General features: G+C 43.5%; 2 protein-coding genes across 2 annotated transcripts; both read right to left on the bottom strand.

The window, feature by feature from the left end:
- LOC143284121 (uncharacterized) lies at window positions 1–8,830 on the bottom strand. The gene is made up of 4 exons (XM_076590776.1): window positions 8,610–8,830; window positions 6,971–7,072; window positions 6,139–6,251; window positions 1–643 (listed from the first exon to the last, which is right to left on the bottom strand). The coding sequence occupies exons 1-4, from the start codon at window positions 8,739–8,741 to the stop codon at window positions 526–528; spliced, it is 465 nt and encodes a 154-aa protein (XP_076446891.1). The 5' UTR covers window positions 8,742–8,830; the 3' UTR covers window positions 1–525.
- A 3,903-nt stretch (window positions 8,831–12,733) lies between these two features.
- LOC143284120 (small ribosomal subunit protein uS3) lies at window positions 12,734–17,765 on the bottom strand. The gene is made up of 5 exons (XM_076590775.1): window positions 17,641–17,765; window positions 15,865–16,089; window positions 15,301–15,395; window positions 13,615–13,802; window positions 12,734–13,020 (listed from the first exon to the last, which is right to left on the bottom strand). The coding sequence occupies exons 1-5, from the start codon at window positions 17,668–17,670 to the stop codon at window positions 12,806–12,808; spliced, it is 753 nt and encodes a 250-aa protein (XP_076446890.1). The 5' UTR covers window positions 17,671–17,765; the 3' UTR covers window positions 12,734–12,805.

Genomic DNA, 17,765 nt, shown 5'->3' with positions numbered 1-17,765 from the left:
AATAGATATAATCTTTTAATTGAAAAAAGAGAAAAGAAAAAACACACAAAAACAGGCCCTAGTACATTGGCTTCCCATAAGAAGCATGGACGAATGTTAAAAGTCTGTCCAGGGGTTGATACAGTGAATAACAGACAATAGCCAACAGGAAATACATATACATAAGTCTAGGCCAACAGATAAATAGACTACAAACCACAGACTACAGATAAGATAGGGCAGATAAGCAAGCAGATTTATATATATACTTTTTCCCCTGTTTAAAAACAAAACATGACAGTAACATTACATCCAACCGGGTTATTTGTACACTTTAAGAAATATGCATTCAATGCGATTATTTCAACACTTTTTTTTTCTTACACATCAACTTCAATAATAAATAATGGGCAACAACAAAAAAAGTATATACCTGATTTCATAAACCTTGGTTGGCTAATAATTACGCCATTTGAGCTGATAAAAAAAAAAATCATTTGAGCAGTCACTTAAGGCTACAACGTTGTTGACTTTTCCTTATCCGATTTACTCGTAAACCCATGGCTTCTGGTTGGCTTCGTACGAGAGGAGTTCCTCTGGCTTGAACCACAGGTCAATTTCTGTCTTGGCACTCTCCACGGAGTCGCTTCCGTGACACACGTTACTGGAACAAATGGGTTTTTGTTGTTTGTTTGTTTGTTTTAACAAATCTTTATTCAGGAAATTACATTAATCAATTGTTATACATGCACACAAAGAGCAGAGCAACAGCAAGCTAACAGCTCCAGCATGTGATCATTTATCATTCGTTTGGTTTCAGTTATGTGACAGTTGGGCTGGTGAACGTCAGTTACACAAATGCAGTAACGCTGAAATAAATCCGCAGGTGGCGCCACGAACTTATGACAGAATAAAATGACCCTGCCATTCTGTAGCTGGCTGCACGACAGCTTGCGACACTCGAGCGTCCCGTGCGTGGCAGCCGTTGTATACCCTTTAAAAACTTCCAGCCAACGAGAAAGCCGAAAGAGCATCAACCTTGTGCTGTCGTCGATTGCTCCAGAAAACTTCACCGCGGCGAACTGATTAGCGTCGCGGACTGACGTCTGGGAGGACGCGGATTCGAATCCCAGCGGAGGTGGGTTTTTCGGCCCGTGGCCGGCTCCTACCCAGAGTTGAGTGTGCTATGGGCTTAAATGGGAATACTGGGACCACAGAGTTGAGTATCATCCACTTCACGGATGCGTCTTTGGATGTGCTTCTCTAATTTCCAGACCAATTCTGCAAGTGTCTCTATCTCGATCTCGGGCCTGGTTGACGCCGGGTTATTATTATGACAGGAAGCGTAGAGTACAACTTGTCATGCAGTCCCGAACCAAAATGGACCTTCATAGCAGCACCTTCACTGTCATCGCCATCCTCCTCCTCTTCCATCATCATTAATATGAAATAAAGAATAGTCCCAAAATTTTAGTTATGTAGTCTTTCATGCCCTGCTGTCATTGTGACCTCAGTTTCGATACCCCTCCACTTCCGCGCTTGGGGTGAGTCTTGTCAAGGTCTTCAGTGTCGGTGGATTCATCGGGGACTGTCGTTGGAGGGACGTGGTGGCCGTCTCCACTCTGGGAGAGACGCTCACTGTCTGGCTCCGCGACTAAGCCATTATTGTCGTCAGTAGGGGGTTAGTAGGTGGTGTCCAAAGTACGTTAACTCAGAACAGGTACCACCGAACACCACCGAAGTGACTCAGCAGCAGTGCAGGGTCTCTCCTCTGGTGTGTGGGCTCCTGGCGACCTAACATCCATTGTTCCCTTTGGACTGCCGGCGATGGGACTGACACAGACGAACCTGGGTGTGGCCGTGTGTGGGGGACTCGGAATGAGCGGCATGGGAGTAATGCCACTAAAACGGCGCAGATGACAGGGCAGCACACACACACACACACACAAGAAAGAAAAAAGAAAAGAAAAGAATCTTTGAAGGCAGAACGAGAGACGGGAATCACATTTCAACGGCAACAGGATCACTAATTCTATTTGTATTGTGCGTATTTCTTGTATAGTGGTGATGTGCGCATTATTTGGGTAATGTGATGTGTGACATGTATGATGTGTGTTGTGTGGTCTGTGATGATTATGTGTGTGTGTGTGTGTGTGTGTGTTTAAATCAGTGCCGAGTCAGATTCTCTCGCTGCCTATGCGGACGCGTTACCTCTAGGCCAGCACTCCACACATGATAATCGTCTTTCTTTGTCTTTTTTTTTTCTTCGTCTTCGTTTCTACAAGTCCATTGGTGGTACTCCCACCTGTAGCCAGCACTACCCTGCAGATGCACGGCCCCAAAGAGCGAAGAACCAGCAGCGATCACTCACCACCAGTCATGCAGATGCACAGTAATGTTTCCATGCCCCCAGGGAGTACATGAATTTAATATACTTCTTGCCTTGCCTACTGACCTGATCCCCATGCCTCTGCCGCACAAGAAGCTGTCAAACTCTGACACTGACAGTGGTGTGTGACTGGCACCGTGACTCCAGGAGTCCAGGTCATGACCCTTGACCTCCACCACGCTAACCGCGCCATGGCCACTGGCACTACCACCAGCTCCTCCACCGATACTGTCTGCACGACTGACATCCGGAGCGCTTTTGTGTCTGTCACGTGGCACTGGTGAAGATATGTATGTATGTATATATGTGTGTGTGTGTGTGTGTGTTGTGCTGCCTCATCATTTGTACTTTTTAGGTGGCATTAATCCCAAGCCGCTCAATCTAAGTCCCCCATATACAGCCATATCCGGGTTAGTCTACAACAGTCCAAGCTTCGGCAGTCCACATGGATCAATTGATGTTAGGTCGCGAGGAGGCTACACACTAGAGCAGAACCTGCACTGCTGCCTGGCCATTTCAGGGGTGTTCAGCAGTGCCTGTTCTGATTTCAGCTACATAGGACACCAGTTACTAAGCCCCCTATAATAGAGTCTCCCGTCGGACCAACGGGCGAGTAGGCAGGCAGGCTTATCTGTCGGTGTGTGTCCTCATATGGGAGAAGAGGCCGATTCTGGATGCGCAGCACTTCCCACATGTGTTGCAAGGGAAAACGTCTCCAGAAGTTGAGCCCTGCTTCCTTCGCTCACGCTTCTCCTTCATGGCCAGCGTTCTCTTGTTTGCCACTAGAGCACAGCATTCTCCAGCGAGAGCGGTCAAGGGCATCAGTTTCACAGGAAGCGATTTCTATGTCACAGGCTTTGAGGTTTGTCTTCAAGGTGTCATTGAAGCGCTTGCAGGGTCTTCCAAGTTCGCGGTGGCCTTCCGTCAGCTGGCCATACAAGAGCATCTTTGGGATCTTGCTGTCTGTCATGCGGACAACGTGTCCTGTCCAGCGTAGCTGGCACTGGATCAGCAGGCTTTCGATGCTGGGCAGGCCGCTTCTCTCTAGGACCTGGAGGTCGGAGACCCTGTCTTGCCATTTTATGCCGAGGATCTTTCGCAGGCATCTCTGGTGAAACTGCTCAAGTTGTTGAATGTTACAGCGATACGTCGTCCATGTTTCACAGCAGTACAACAAGGTGGTCACCACAACAGCTCTATAGGTTTTGAATTTGGTGCTAGGCATGATGCCTTTGTTGTTCCACTGCCTGTTGTTGAGTCTGCCAAAGGCGGAGCTGGCCTTGGCGATGCGCAGCGTCACTTCTGCATCAAGGGCTCCGTTGCTGCATAGGGTGCTGCCCAGGTAGCTGCCCCCTACTGACGACAATACAAACTCAGTCGCCTGAACCAGATTGAGTGAGCGCCGTCCCTATCCTCCCCACCCTCCGAGAGTGGAGACCACCGCTATGTCCCTCCAATGACAGTGCCCCATGAATCTAGATACCAACACTGAAGACCTTGACAGGACTCACCCCAAGCACGGCAGAGAAGGGAGGTTGGAACTGAGGTCAGCATGAAAAGCCACAAAACTTTGGATCTTTATATAAAAATAGATAAATAAATAACATGAATAAAATTATATATATATATATATATATATATATATATATATATTGACGATGAAGGCGGAAGATGCTGCTGCTGTGGACGTCCATTTTATGCAATCAGCATCTTACTGCTCTGAACTCATTTCCCAGCCATGATAAGACGTAAGTTTTCAACAACAAAAAATCCTTCATAAGCGTTACATTTTATGTCATTTTCATTGGAAACATAGTGTTGAACTCTTTCATTTGCGACCTACAGTATGACTGCAGACTGGTCAAGTGATCGTTCATGTGTATGTCCTGGAACAAGTATAGAGAAAACAGACTGTTTCAATTTCCGGCCAATCGCAGTGCTGTCTTTGCAGTCCAAGTATTTAGTATATAAATAACTGGGAGGCATAGGGTAGAGATCGTTCTCGCCTGCCTGCAGCTTATAACCCTCCGACCAGCCCGTCTCTCCAAGACCTGTTTCTGATTACATATTGCTGCACTGTTTTTTTGTGAATCAACATAGAAATAAAACAACTGAAAAATGCTTTCAACGCTTTCATATGTCTCTATCTGCGTTACCATTGCCATCCATTACCCTATCACAGTAATCACAGTTCCATTCATATAACCTTCTACACTATACTACCTTAACCTACTTATCCCTTCTACAACAACACCCAAACCGCAGATACCATTACAACATTGGCACTGCGAGTAGGATCGGCTGCATATTAAATTTTGTAAAATTAATGACAATTACTGACGTCAATGTTTCTTTGTGTAGCTGTGGCTATGATTAAAATTATTTGAACTGAGGCATGGCAGTAAATGCAAACCTGGCCATTGTCAGACTCACTGTTCACAACATACGACAGAAAACGCTGGGGAAGTCAGTAAGAACAAAGAAAGAGACACAGAGAGAGAGAGAGAGTCACTGAGAAACATATACGAATATTTGTATTTGTATTTCTTTTTATCACAACAGATTTCTCTGTGTAAAATTCGGACTGCTCTCCCCAGGGACAGCGCGTCGCTATACTACAGCGCCACCCCCACCCCACCCCCCCACCCCCCTTTTTTTTTTTTCTTTTCTTTTTTTCTTTTTCTGCGTGCAGTTTTATTTACTTTTTCTATCGAAGTGGATTTTTCTAAAGAATTTTACCAGGAACAACCCTTTTGTTGCCGTGGGTTGTTTTACGTGCGCTAAGTGCATGCTGCACACGGGACCTCGGTTTATCGTCTCATCTGAATGACTAGCGTCCAGACCACTACTCAAGGTCAAGTGGAGGGGGAGAAAATATCGGTGGCTGAGCCGTGATTCGAACCAGCGCGCTCAGATTCTCTGGCTTCCTATACGGACGCGTTACCTCTCGGCCATCACTCCCATATATATGTCTATGGGTAGGATGCGTCCAACACGCTTTCAAAGAGAAATGACAGTGTCACAATCCTGCATCCAAGTCGCCATTGAAAGATGCTGTGGCAGAGTCGGTTAGGTGGGCTGGACTGCTGATCCAGCGTTCACCTGTGAGAAGGGTTCGGGCCCGGTCCTGTTTCAGCGTTCACCTGTGGTAAGGGTTCGGCCCGGTCCTGTTTCAGCGTTCACCTGTGAGAAGGGTTCGGGGCCGGTCCTGTGTCAGCGTTCACCTGTGAGAAGGGTTCGGCCCGGTCCTGTTTCAGCGTTCACCTGTGGTAAGGGTTCGGCCCGGTCCTGTTTCAGCGTTCACCTGTGAGAAGGGTTCGGGGCCGGTCCTGTTTCAGCGTTCACCTGTGAGAAGGGTTCGGCCCGGTCCTGTTTCAGCGTTCACCTGTAAGAAGGGTTCGGGGCCGGTCCTGTTTCAGCGTTCACCTGTGAGAAGGGTTCGGCTCGGTCCTGTTTCAGCGTTCACCTGTGGTAAGGGTTCGGGGCCGGTCCTGTTTCAGCGTTCACCTGTGAGAAGGGTTCGGGGCCGGTCCTGTTTCAGCATTCAATTTTGTCTTTGGGAAACTGAGGCACTTTTACCGGCTCCCATTTTCTTCACCCCATCCAGGTGTGAATAGGCCTTGGCCATGGGCCCTTCAACCAGGTATAGTACAGGCTGTTTAACCGTACCCCCATAGATTGAATGTAGAGATTTACCGGCGTATGATGATGATAGAATCGGAATCAGATGTACAACGTGAGTCAGCATAAGTTCGTCTCCCAGCACTCACCGTCCTACGTCGATGGCGAAGTCTCCCCGCACAGTGCCGGGGTTCGAGTCCAGTGGGTTGGTGGCTCCAAGCATGCACCTCCCCATCCTCACCACCTCCTTGCCTTCCCACACCTGTAAACGTTACACACACACACACACACACACACACACACACACACACACAAGCACACGCAAATCACACACACACACACACATACTCACACACAGACACGTACACACATATATGCACACACAGACACTGACACACACACACGCACGCACCTGGTGATCACTGGCATGCATCTGGATGGACCGTCCCAACAATAATAATTATATATAATGTATTATTTTGGGTCACAAGTCCGTCACTGGCCTCAGTATAATTATAAAGGTTTTAGATCTGGACGTAATTTGTCGGTCAGTCAGAAAGCATGACGTAGGCAGTCATTTGAAGCACGCGCGCGCCGGCGTGTGGGTGTGTGTGTGTGTGTGCGCGCGCGCGCGCGTGTGTGTGTATGATGACACATGAAGGGACATTTTGATTTCCTGGAAATTTTTATCAGCAAATATACCAGGAAAACATGTTTTGCTTTTAATTGTTCGTATTACCTTCCGATTTGACTGACAGCGGAAACGAAATCTATCATTATTAACTTGATCTCATAGGTGTAAGGATGCAGAAGATTTATTGTGATAGGCAGTTAACTCAGTCCCCACCCCCCCCCCCCCCAACTCCCCTTCCCCCCCTATCCCCCCCCCCCCCGGGCCTCTGTAACTATTATTATCATCATCATCATCATCATCATCATCATTTTTAACTGGTGGGACACGAACGGACATAACTGACATACCATAGCGAAGATTGGTCCCGATGTCATGTAGGCCACGAGATCAGGGAAGAACTTTTTGGAGGACAGCGCAGCATAGTGCTTCTCCAGGTGCTCTTTCCCGGGCTGGTGGACAGACGGAAAATCATGCCATCCTAATGTGACAAAATTAATTAACTTGTCCAGTCAAAGTGCCGCTCGATGTTAATAATGATATAATAATGATCATCATCATCATCGTATAAGTTTTACCGCAGAGCTTTGAAACCTCTCCGACAGCCGGAGCGCTTTACAATGACACCGTGACGCCACTGAGATGGCAAAGCCGGCACTGACACAGGAACTGCGCGGACACACACTACACAGAATCACAGACACATACACTAGACACATGCATACACTCACAGTACACAGACTGACACACAAGAGACACACGCACACAGCGAGAGAGAGCCGGGGAGAGAGAGAGAGAGAGAGAAGAAAAAGCTATGAATGTAAGCCTATAATGTAAAGACAATACAACTGACGACAAACTACAGGTATGGTAGAGACTGACAGAGAGAGAGATTGGGACGGGGGGATTTCATAACAGTTTATGAATAAATAAATATATGTATACATACATATATATGTGTGTTTGTATGTGTGTGTGTGTGTATAACATAGAAGGCAGAATCCGTCCCTGCAATGGTACAGGCATACTGCTGAAGAATATTAGGCCTCAATCCCGTGCAAAATGAATATATTATTGTTTACGCAAGGGTATAGTTACCAGGCTTTGAAACTGAGAAAGAGATCGAGTCGACCGAGGAAGCACAGAAAGAAGATCGAGAGGGTATAGGTATAGGGTGAGTGTGTGGGTGCTGCGTGTACTAATGATCTGGCTCAGTGACGGCTCACGGTGCGTGTCAGAGTGTGCACCACGAGCCCATAAATAGACCCAATTTTATACGTCCGTGGTGTCAGTGCACACAATGCACACGTGTGTCAAGTTAAGCATGTCGGCGTGTGTTAAGGAACTTAATGAACTGGAACTGAGGGGCCGTGCGTCTCCGTTTGTCCGCCGTGCGTCAAGTTGTGTGTGTGTGTTTGTGAAGAGAGAGAGAGAGAGAGAGAGCGCACCATCAGTGTGTTTAAGTACACACTGCAACCCAAGGCGGATACGCTGTGTGTGCCGGTGTGTGTCAGTGTGTGTGTGTAGCTGTGTCGTGTACATGCGTGTGTGTGTGTGAGAGAGAGACTGTGTGTGTGTGTGTGTGTGTGTGTGTGTGTTTCACTGAGTCAGTGTGTGTTTACTATCAGTGATAATCGGTAGTGTGTTATGGAACTGAGAGGAAGCCTTCCTTAGTAATAAATGTTATTTATTTATTTTAGAAAAAAAAAAGAAAGAAAAAAAGAAATAATATGCCATTGTCAAGTCGTACATCAATAGCAATGAATACATACAAGTGATCCTTGATTATCGAAAGCACGGAAAGTCTTAATGTTCACTTCCCCTACAAAACACCATAACGCCTTTTGGATTTTATTTGACCACCTGAAAAAACGACCTTTTATCGTGCCATCACGTCGAAACGACTCTTGAGGGTCAAGGACATAAGGCATTTCACTGCTCGAGCAAAGAGATAGGTTACCCGACTTCAGTGTCGGAAAACGTACTCACCATGCACAGTTTTCCAGCCACCAACTTGTATCCTCGCCGTTCGAAACGTTTGACGATATCTCCAATAAGACCTCTTTGAACACCGTCAGGTTTCACGGCGATGAAAGTACGTTCTGTGAGAGCACCTGACATTTTGTGTGTGTGTTATGTGTGCGTGTACGACTTCTTGGCTGATCCACTCTTTTTATGCTGTGTGTGTGTGCACTTCCTCAAGGCACAGGCGGAGGGTATATTTAGTTTGCCAAGGTCAATGCCAGAAAGTGGAGGAGACGGGGGCACAGAGTGTGGTGTGGGATGGGGAGCGGAGGGAGAGGGGACTACAAATGTAACTGTACGCTGCCTGCTGCAACTATTATTTCCGTGTCAGTTATTCGTTGTAGCCCGCGCTTGCAATCACGAGCGCAGCTCATGCGTGGGTGTCTGACGCGTTCCGTCAGTAAGGGGGGAGGCAAACAGAAACGAACGGACAGAAATAACAAGTGATCCCCACGGATTTTGACGTCACGACTGGCGAGACAGCACGTCGACGTGAAGTCGAAATGACGTACACTTCTCAAAAAAAGATTTCTCATTATCATACAGTGTAGACATAACGCGAGACAACACAAGATCGAGAAGCGGTGCAGAATTGAAAACAGTTTAACTAGAGGCTATAAGTGTGACAGTAATGTTTATTGCATAATTCTATGATGTGGTGCTCACACTATTATAGCAGTTGATCACAAACTCTCAAAATCCCCCATCCCCTAACCTGAAATAATTTGCAGATGAAAAAAAAGAAAAGAAAAATGAACACCATCCCTGTCAGCTGACTTTGGGTTCTTAAAGAATGACCGGAGAGGGAGAGTGTGTGAATGTGAGAGATAATGTGTGTGGTGGTGGGGGGGCAGGGAGGGTGTGTGCATTTTTTCATCACACTTTGTGAACAGAGACTGGAAAAAAAATACACACACACTCATTAACTGAATTATCAGGTGCTCACGTCCGCTTTTTACCCCTCTCTCTTTTCTCACGGCAGTTTTTTCTCCTCCTCTCTTTGTATAATCTCCAATGGATCTACAATCATTTATGAAAAGACTTCAAAATGAAGAAAGAAGAGGGGGGGTTGGCCGTTGGGGGAGACAGACTGGAACAAATCCAGCAGATCATCTTTGCAAATGTCGTTAAGTGCTCAAAGAATTTGTGTTTACTCCCCCCCCCCCCCCCCAGCATTTACTATTTCCTCCATGCCTGTTGATAATGTTTTTGATAATCCTGTTACTGTTGGTAGTAGGAGTGTGGTTGTAATGTACTCACTGCTTACGTCTCTCTTTTTTAGTATTCGAATGTTGTCGCAACATAATGCAAGAGACCCGAACATTAAAACATTCTGAGGCATACCAAATTCAGAGGCATATACCTATTAACTTAAACCATCTTTCCTATATTCAAGTCAATTGTTTATGATTCAATCGTTTATGATAGATAAACCTTATGGCTTGTGCAGTTTTAATGATGGCATGTCACGTCGTTACCTGTAACACGTCACGGTGTTACACATAATGGCATTTATGTTACAAACTAATATAAAATATAATGATCAATAGACTGCTGGAGAGTTCCACAGCGATGTTGGATGTTACGCATGCTCAAAATGGTGAGCAATGCCAAAGACGATCGACATCAGCAATAGCAGCAAATATGTGCAGTCCTCCATTTTATTCAGTTGATAGCCTCCATTGAAACAACCAAACTATGCGCAATGAATTGAACTTTTGCTTGAAATCATGAGCAATGCCAAAGGTGATCAACATAAGCAACAGCAGCAAACATATCCTGTCCTTCATTTATTCAATTCAGTCTCCATTGATAAAATCAAATGATGTACAATGAAGTGCCATCGTATGCACAATAAAAAAAAATTTTTTTTAAACTGAGCAAAAAGTTGAAAAAAGCAGCTTTCTGTTTAGATGTTTTGCCTTTCTCTATAGCTTTTGTCGTTAGCAATTTCTGAGAGCCAATCAATTTTGAGAGCACGGATCATGTGATGCGCTTCTACTGCGAAGTCAATTCTAAGCATGGAACTCTCCAGAATTTTAGGTTTTCAAGTTCAACCCTGTGTGGTCAACTCAGTTTAAAATAGTTAAGAAAAAAAGGACAGGCCATTAATTCATGTTTATCAAAACTAGGCACTTGACATGTTAGATGAATGAAACAACAAATGATTGAAAGGAGTGCAGAAGATGCGTCAACAAAAAATGTTACTGTTTAAGAATTAACGATTGGTTCTTGTAACTTTGTCAACAGAATTCATCATGGATTTAGAAAAAATGACATAAAGCAAGGAAATTTATGGTTATATATATATATATTTTTTTTTTTTTTTTACTGCAAAGGGGGAGATGTTGAATCACTTCATCATTCAAAAAAAAAAAAAAAAATGTTGCTTTATAAACAAATTTTTCCCTTTGAGTATCTTCCTGTTCAGTTGGCATGGTCATTGTACTTTTGACCAAAATGTCAAATGTTTTTTTCATGTTTTGTACTAGTTACATGAAATAAGTAAAATGTACCCCCCACAGGGTTACCTGAAATAAACAGGTCTTTGAAAACCTAGTTTACTGGCCTGTTTACATCTCTGTACTTCAAGTACACCCTCCTCATGAACTTTCAATCAGCAAAGTAGTAATGAAATCCAGCCATCATGCATCCTTGTCAAATTCTGCAGTGAATGTTGGCATTCAGTTTCAAGGGGCATGAGCAACAAGGCCTGAGAACAGAGGTGTGTATCCTGTAAGTGGGGGTCATCTCTGCAAGCTCATTTTGCAGTCATCACTTTCATTAATCAAGTATTGGTCATGTGAAGTAATATTTATACATTTTGAAAGGACATGCAAGAGCCATTTCTGAAGTGTGCAGAGCTCTATGTTTATGCAGTTTAGAAATATGTAATTTACTATTTTTTTTGTGTGTGGGCACACAACACTAGCAGCTTTGAGCAATACTTGAAAAATGTTATTCCCCCAGCTTACCAATACGAGTGCCAGCCTTTTTTCACACAAGATGATATGACATTCTGTGTGCAGCATGCATTAACAAATGTTAAGGAAACCAAGGCAATAGCAGTTTGAAGTTTACTGGCAAGGATGAAGCTGGCGATATAGAGTGCATGAAGGTACGGGTTCAAATCCCCCTCTCGTCCTTCCTCCCAAGTTTGACTGGGAAATCAAAGTGTCTCGTCCTTCTGATGATATGATAAATCAAGGACCCATGTGCAGCATGCACATGGCGCACTGAAAAAAGAATCCACGGCAACAAGTGTTGTCCTTTGGCGAAATTATGTAAAAAGAAATCCACTCTGATAGGTACACAAAATATATATGCATGCACTCAAGGCCTGACAAGCGCATTGGGTCATGCTGCTGTCAGGCATCTGCCTAGCAGATGTGGTGTAGCATATATGAATTTTGTCCAAACGTAGTGACACCACCTTGACTAACTGAAACTAACTTATTGGCAAACTGTGGGGTGATGGCCTAGAGGTAACGCGTGCGCCTAGGAAGCGCGAGAGCGCGCTGGTTCTAATCACGACTCAGCCGCCGATATTGTCTTCCCCTCCACTTGACCGAGTGGTGGTTTGGATACTAGTCATTTGGATGAGACAATAAACCAAGGTCCCGTGTGCAGCATGCACTTAGCGCACGTAAAAGAACCCACAGCAACAAAAGGGTTGTTCCTGACAAAATTCTGTAGAAAAATCCACTACAATAGGAAAAACAAATAAAACTGCACACAGGAAAAAAATATATAAAAACTGGGTGGGGCTGTAGTGTAGCATTGTGCTCTACCTGGGGAGAGTAATTTCACACAGAGAAATCTTCAGAAGCAACACTAGCATTATGATTGTGCAAACAAAAACAAGTTGAGTGTGTTCAGAAGGAACAATCATCATTATTTCAAAATGCCCATGTTTATGACTGATGCATACTTAATCTGTATGTCAAATTACATTGCTACAGAATTACTGTAAAATGAACCTGCAGTAAGGTGACGGTTTTAAAACAGAAAGCTTAGAAGGATGCATGATTTTGTGCTCACTCACTTCAACACCCACTCCCAAAAAACAGACAAACACACTGATCAGAAACGCTTGATCTTTTTTATGTGTGCAATCGCGTCAATGAAAAACAGCCCCCAAGTTGGCAGTTTCTGCATGTCTACTGATCATACACTGGGGCTGGTGGTGCAGCACCAGGAGTAGCTGGGGCGCCCTCAGCTGGCTTGGCCCCCTTCTGTTCACTGTAGGGGTGTGGGGGGATGACCTCATCCTTGGGCTCCACAATGGACACGTGGTCAGGCAGAGGGCGGCGGGGCCCGATCTTGCCAGAAGGATCCCACGGCAGCATGATCTTCACCTTGATGCCCAGCACACCTGCACAAAAACAAGATGCGACAGCTAGGATAAATAACACTGTTCATCAGAAATTGATCATTAACAAAGAATAAATGGTCTGCTAAAACCACCAGGCTGGAGCACTGATCACAAGAAATCAGAAATTAACTCAGTCTGAAGATACGGTCTGCCAGAACTGGAATTTTGTCGGTCAGTTTCTAACAACAAACTAATCCATAATGCATGTGCTGGCATTTTTGTTTATTTTTTTCTGGACTCTGGACCCCACCCCTAATCTTTCGTGTTTCATTTTCACTGTCTGTTGTTCATCATATATATAATCATGGAAAGATTATACAGAAACTGAATATTTAGAGGACAACTTCAATAAAATAATTTTGAAAATCTAACAAGGATCTTAGGTATATACTTATTTCTGATAAAAACAGAGCATCAACCAAGCTAAAAGCAAAAGACACAATAACTGAGAGAAAACATCACAGGAATCAATCATGCTGCACATGGCCAACTTCTGCTCTTTCCACCTTACTAAGACAGAGAGAGAGAGAAAGAGAGAGAGAGAGAGAATAAAAAGATAAGGGGAAGATGCATTCATCATAATGTAAAACTGACCCTGACGGAGCAGCACGTGTCTGACAGCGGTGTCCACGTAGTCGTTGAGGGGCTCACCACTGTGGATCATCAGCCCATCGGTGAATTTCATGCTCTTGGCACGCTGACCCCTCAGCTTGCCGGACACAACCACCTCGCAGCCCTTGGCACCGCTCTCCATGATGAATCTCAGCACACCATAGCATGCCCTGAAAGTACCGAACCATGATATGTTAGTATGTTGCCAGGGCTCCCACAAAGTACCGAACCATGATATGTTAGTATGTTGCCAGGGCTCCCACAAGTCTGAATGAACAAAAAATTCTATACCTTTTCCTGAAGGACGCATTATACATTTTCCAAGACCCCAAAAAGAAACTATAAAAGCAACAGGAAAATCTTGTTACAGTTCACACGTGATGGAACTGCCGTTTGTCTTCACAATTTTTCAACATTAAAAGCAAACAAAGTTTACTAATTTCAATGTGTACAAGAAACGAATATACATAATAGTGAAAATCTGTGCTGAACATTTAGACTATTTGTGCAAGGGTTTTTTGCTGCAGTGAACTACTGGACAATCATTATGACTTGAAATATTAACATGTCATCCATTCAAAAACCAAAGATTCTGACAAACTGGCAAGTTTTCCAGAGTACATCCCTGGACCATTCACTACAATGACACACTTTTAGTTAGCGACTGTCCTTCACGTCCTGAAACTAGTGAAAAGCAATTTCATGCATCTATACTACAACTTTATGGCTAACACCAGAACACTTGTTGAACACCCCACAAAGAAACAAGCATGGTGACCGACATTTCATATGTTGGAGGAATAAGCCGAAATACAAATTTATCACCGTAAATTTTTGCCCTAGATGGCTCAACTTTTTTTTACACTCAAATATGACCCCTGCATCTATTAGCTGTATGCACCCTGTGTATGAAAACTTAATTCTGACCACCGCATGCAGCCACCTGTCACAAAATTCAATATATCTATGACAACACTATTCATAACAATGATAATGATCGTGCAAAACACCAAGACTTCATTTCGTTCACTTTCACTAGCGAATCAAATTGAAACCAAATCATAGGCTACACCAAATTTCAAATGAATGCGTTAACAGTTTACCCTTTGGCCAAGAAAAGAACAATGAGTTAGGATAAATTTGTGATGTGATTGGAAGAGAACTGATCATTTTTCGAAAGCAGAATGTTAAGCAAAATGGCAAATGGGACTGAAAGCAGGGCTTGCAGATTGGATTCTGACTAAACAAGTTAATGAAATGAAGCTATACAACAGTGCACATTTGACTGAAGGTTGTAATATTGTTAAAAAAAAACCCAAAAAACCACTGACTGAACTCACCTATGTGCTACAGTGCCTTATAAGGCATAAAATATGGTATACTTTGTGCTTTGTAACACCCAAAGTTTTGTGCAGTAATGTCAGTTTTCAAATCACAGCAGTCACCGTTTTATCTTAATGTGCAAATACCTATTAGAAATACAATACTTCTTTAAGGTTAGCCAATTTCAAGATTTTTAACTGCTTGTTTCTGTTTCTGGTTTTGTTTTGTTTTTTAACTGCTTGTTTTTGCGTGTAAATGTAGCACTGTGAAGCTTGAAGTAAATCAGCAGAAGTTAGTAGGTCTAATTATGTAATTTTGCAGCAATGCCATAAAAATTGTTCTCACCTTCTGACTGCGAGACCGCCAATCAACTTGTAGCGAAGGGACTCACACTGAGCAATGGCACACAGACCTCGAGTGGCCACCTTCTCTGCGTACAACTGAAACAACCAAGAATCAAAAACTTGACTGAAACAACTACCAACTGCCAAGCATGTTAAGAAATCTGACTACATGTAATATATCCACTGGTTCAGTTTGTGAGGATGGACTTCTGTAGTGGACTGTTTCATGCTCACAGAGATCACCATCACATGAGACCAAGGTTAGTAGTGACTACCCTGGCCCCGTGATCGACTGGTCTAGAGCGTCTGGGTAATGTTACGACAGGAAAGCATGTGACCAAGCTACTTTGTGGAAAATGAACTCGTCGGAACTATTTTGACACTGGCATAATGATGGAACAAACTGCGATCAAAAGTAACAAAAAACGGCAAAATCGTAACAGTTGGCATCCCTGTACTCATAAGCTTCCAATCATGCATTATAAATGTGCGATTTTGGGGGTGTGTGTGTGTGTGTGTGTGTGTGTGTGCGTGTGTGCATGCGAATAAATTCAATCAAACTTACCTCCACTGTGCCTTCGGGGAAGTTGTAGCGTTTCTGTACCACGGACGTCAGTTCTCTGATGCGACGACCCTTCTCACCCAGGACATTCTGAGTTCTGGTGGCCAGGATAATGATTTCTGTGCGTGTTGGGGTCACACGCACCTCCACACCACTGTACCCATCTTCAGCAAGCTCCCGTGTAAGGAACTCGTTCAGCTCAGCCTTGAAAAGACCATCTTGCACAAACTGCAACAATTTTTTTTCTCTCATTTTATAAACAGCATGCCAGGCAAATACAAAGAAACCTCTGTTTTTCTGTTTATATATATATATATTTTTTTTTTTAATAACTATACATCACTCTATAACTGTATCTGCTATTAGTATTGTTGAATGAAAAAACATTCACTCACCAATTAAACATGAAAGCATAGGATGAGCACTTTGTTTTCAGAATATGCCTAGTAGTCACAAGTTCCTCCACTTGCCAATGCATGGAAGAATCATTTGCAGTTTGTGACTGTATGCAAGAACTGTAGTTACTATTTCTGCATAGCAACCTTTGACCAGTATTCAACTTATTAAAGAAGAACAAAACAACAACAAAAGATCACCTTTTTTCCTTCATCAGCTTTTGTTTCTTACTTTGAGCATGTGCAACTGTGATGTTTGTTAGAATTGTAGATAGTAGCCATTTTTACTAGCTGTAACCAAACTGAGGGCGCATTCATGATAACTATCAGATGCATGGGTCAGGTCCTGGGAAAGTATGAAATTAAGGAACTGTAACTAAATGCAATGCTCTCCTGTATTATAACATGTATAACATCTACTTTCAAATGTGCAGTACACTACCAAGGATTTGTTTGTTTGGATATGAAGCAGTTTCAGCACTGCTGAGAGAACGGGTAAACCATAATGGTTTGAAGCCCTGCTGCATGGATCTGAGTAAAATCTTAAATCCATACCTAAGTACGATACATAAAATTGACGAACAATTACGAAACATGAAAACATGCTGGATTCATGAACAACAGCACTTTGTCTTTCATAGATTTATTTCATGTCAAAGCTAACTATAACTGTGCAACTGCAAGCAATAGGGTCATCTCAGATACCCACTGACATCAGAGAAAGTCTGTAACATCACAGAGAAAGCCTGTAACAACACAAGATAGCTGCACATGAGTGCAACAGCTGAATATTAATGATAAAGTAGTGTGAAAATCCACTTAGGGTCAGGCCTTGATCCAGTCATTTGATCGTTTTAACTATGCATGGAAACTGCTGTTGAAATGTATAATGTTCTATGACATGACAATTATCAAAAAAGTGGTGAACTCGTATCAAGAAAACAAAACCAGACTGTTTCATTCTCAGCTCAGTCCGAAACCCGTAAGTCGAGAATGTGACTGCTTTTTAAAACTATGTTGTACGAGGGAGAGGAGGGGGTGAAGGGTGCTAAACTTTTGATTTTGCCCACGTGCTTTCTCGAAAAATATATTAAATATGAAGCAAACATACAACAAATTCATGTTATAAAAAAGGCTTAATCGTTTTATGCTTAGGCAATGCTACGTTCTGCGCATTCCAATACCTGATCGCAGTCCCTTGCTGGAAACTAACGTTCACAAAAGATCTCGAAAGCATGTCAAAATCTCAAATAATCCACGCATCACATGCACAATCCACCCATAATCAATCTTTATACGATGAGTCCATGGCCTAATATGTTCTTCCTACATAAAATCATGTATCAATTCATCATAATTGACATGGCAAGCCACGATTTCTTACCTTGTGCTTCTTCGACTGTGGTTTCGCCATGATTGAACACACACCGTAAAGGAAGTAGCTAGTTCAGAGCACAAGCAAAACGGAAAAGGAAATAGCTGAGTCGTGGGAATCCCAAAAGCCTTTAC

The sequence above is a fragment of the Babylonia areolata genome, chromosome 7 (assembly GCF_041734735.1).
Source record: "Babylonia areolata isolate BAREFJ2019XMU chromosome 7, ASM4173473v1, whole genome shotgun sequence".
Classification (NCBI taxonomy): Eukaryota; Metazoa; Mollusca; class Gastropoda; order Neogastropoda; family Buccinidae; genus Babylonia; species Babylonia areolata.
This window is presented reverse-complemented; position numbering and strand designations above follow the sequence as displayed.

What these genes read in the sequence shown, in the direction of transcription:
- LOC143284121 (XM_076590776.1), bottom strand. Translation starts at nt 8,741, where the DNA reads ATGTCAGGTGCTCTCACAGAACGTACTTTCATCGCCGTGAAACCTGAC. An exon ending in CGGGACCAATCTTCGCTATG is followed by an intron (nt 6,252 to 6,970) that starts GTATGTCAGTTA and finishes TAACGTTTACAG; the next exon opens with GTGTGGGAAGGCAAGGAGGT. An exon ending in TTCGCCATCGACGTAGGACG is followed by an intron (nt 644 to 6,138) that starts GTGAGTGCTGGG and finishes CATTTGTTCCAG; the next exon opens with TAACGTGTGTCACGGAAGCG.
- LOC143284120 (XM_076590775.1), bottom strand. Translation starts at nt 17,670, where the DNA reads ATGGCGAAACCACAGTCGAAGAAGCACAAG. An exon ending in CACAGTCGAAGAAGCACAAG is followed by an intron (nt 16,090 to 17,640) that starts GTAAGAAATCGT and finishes AAATTGTTGCAG; the next exon opens with TTTGTGCAAGATGGTCTTTT. An exon ending in ACACGTGCTGCTCCGTCAGG is followed by an intron (nt 13,021 to 13,614) that starts GTCAGTTTTACA and finishes GTTTTTGTGCAG; the next exon opens with GTGTGCTGGGCATCAAGGTG.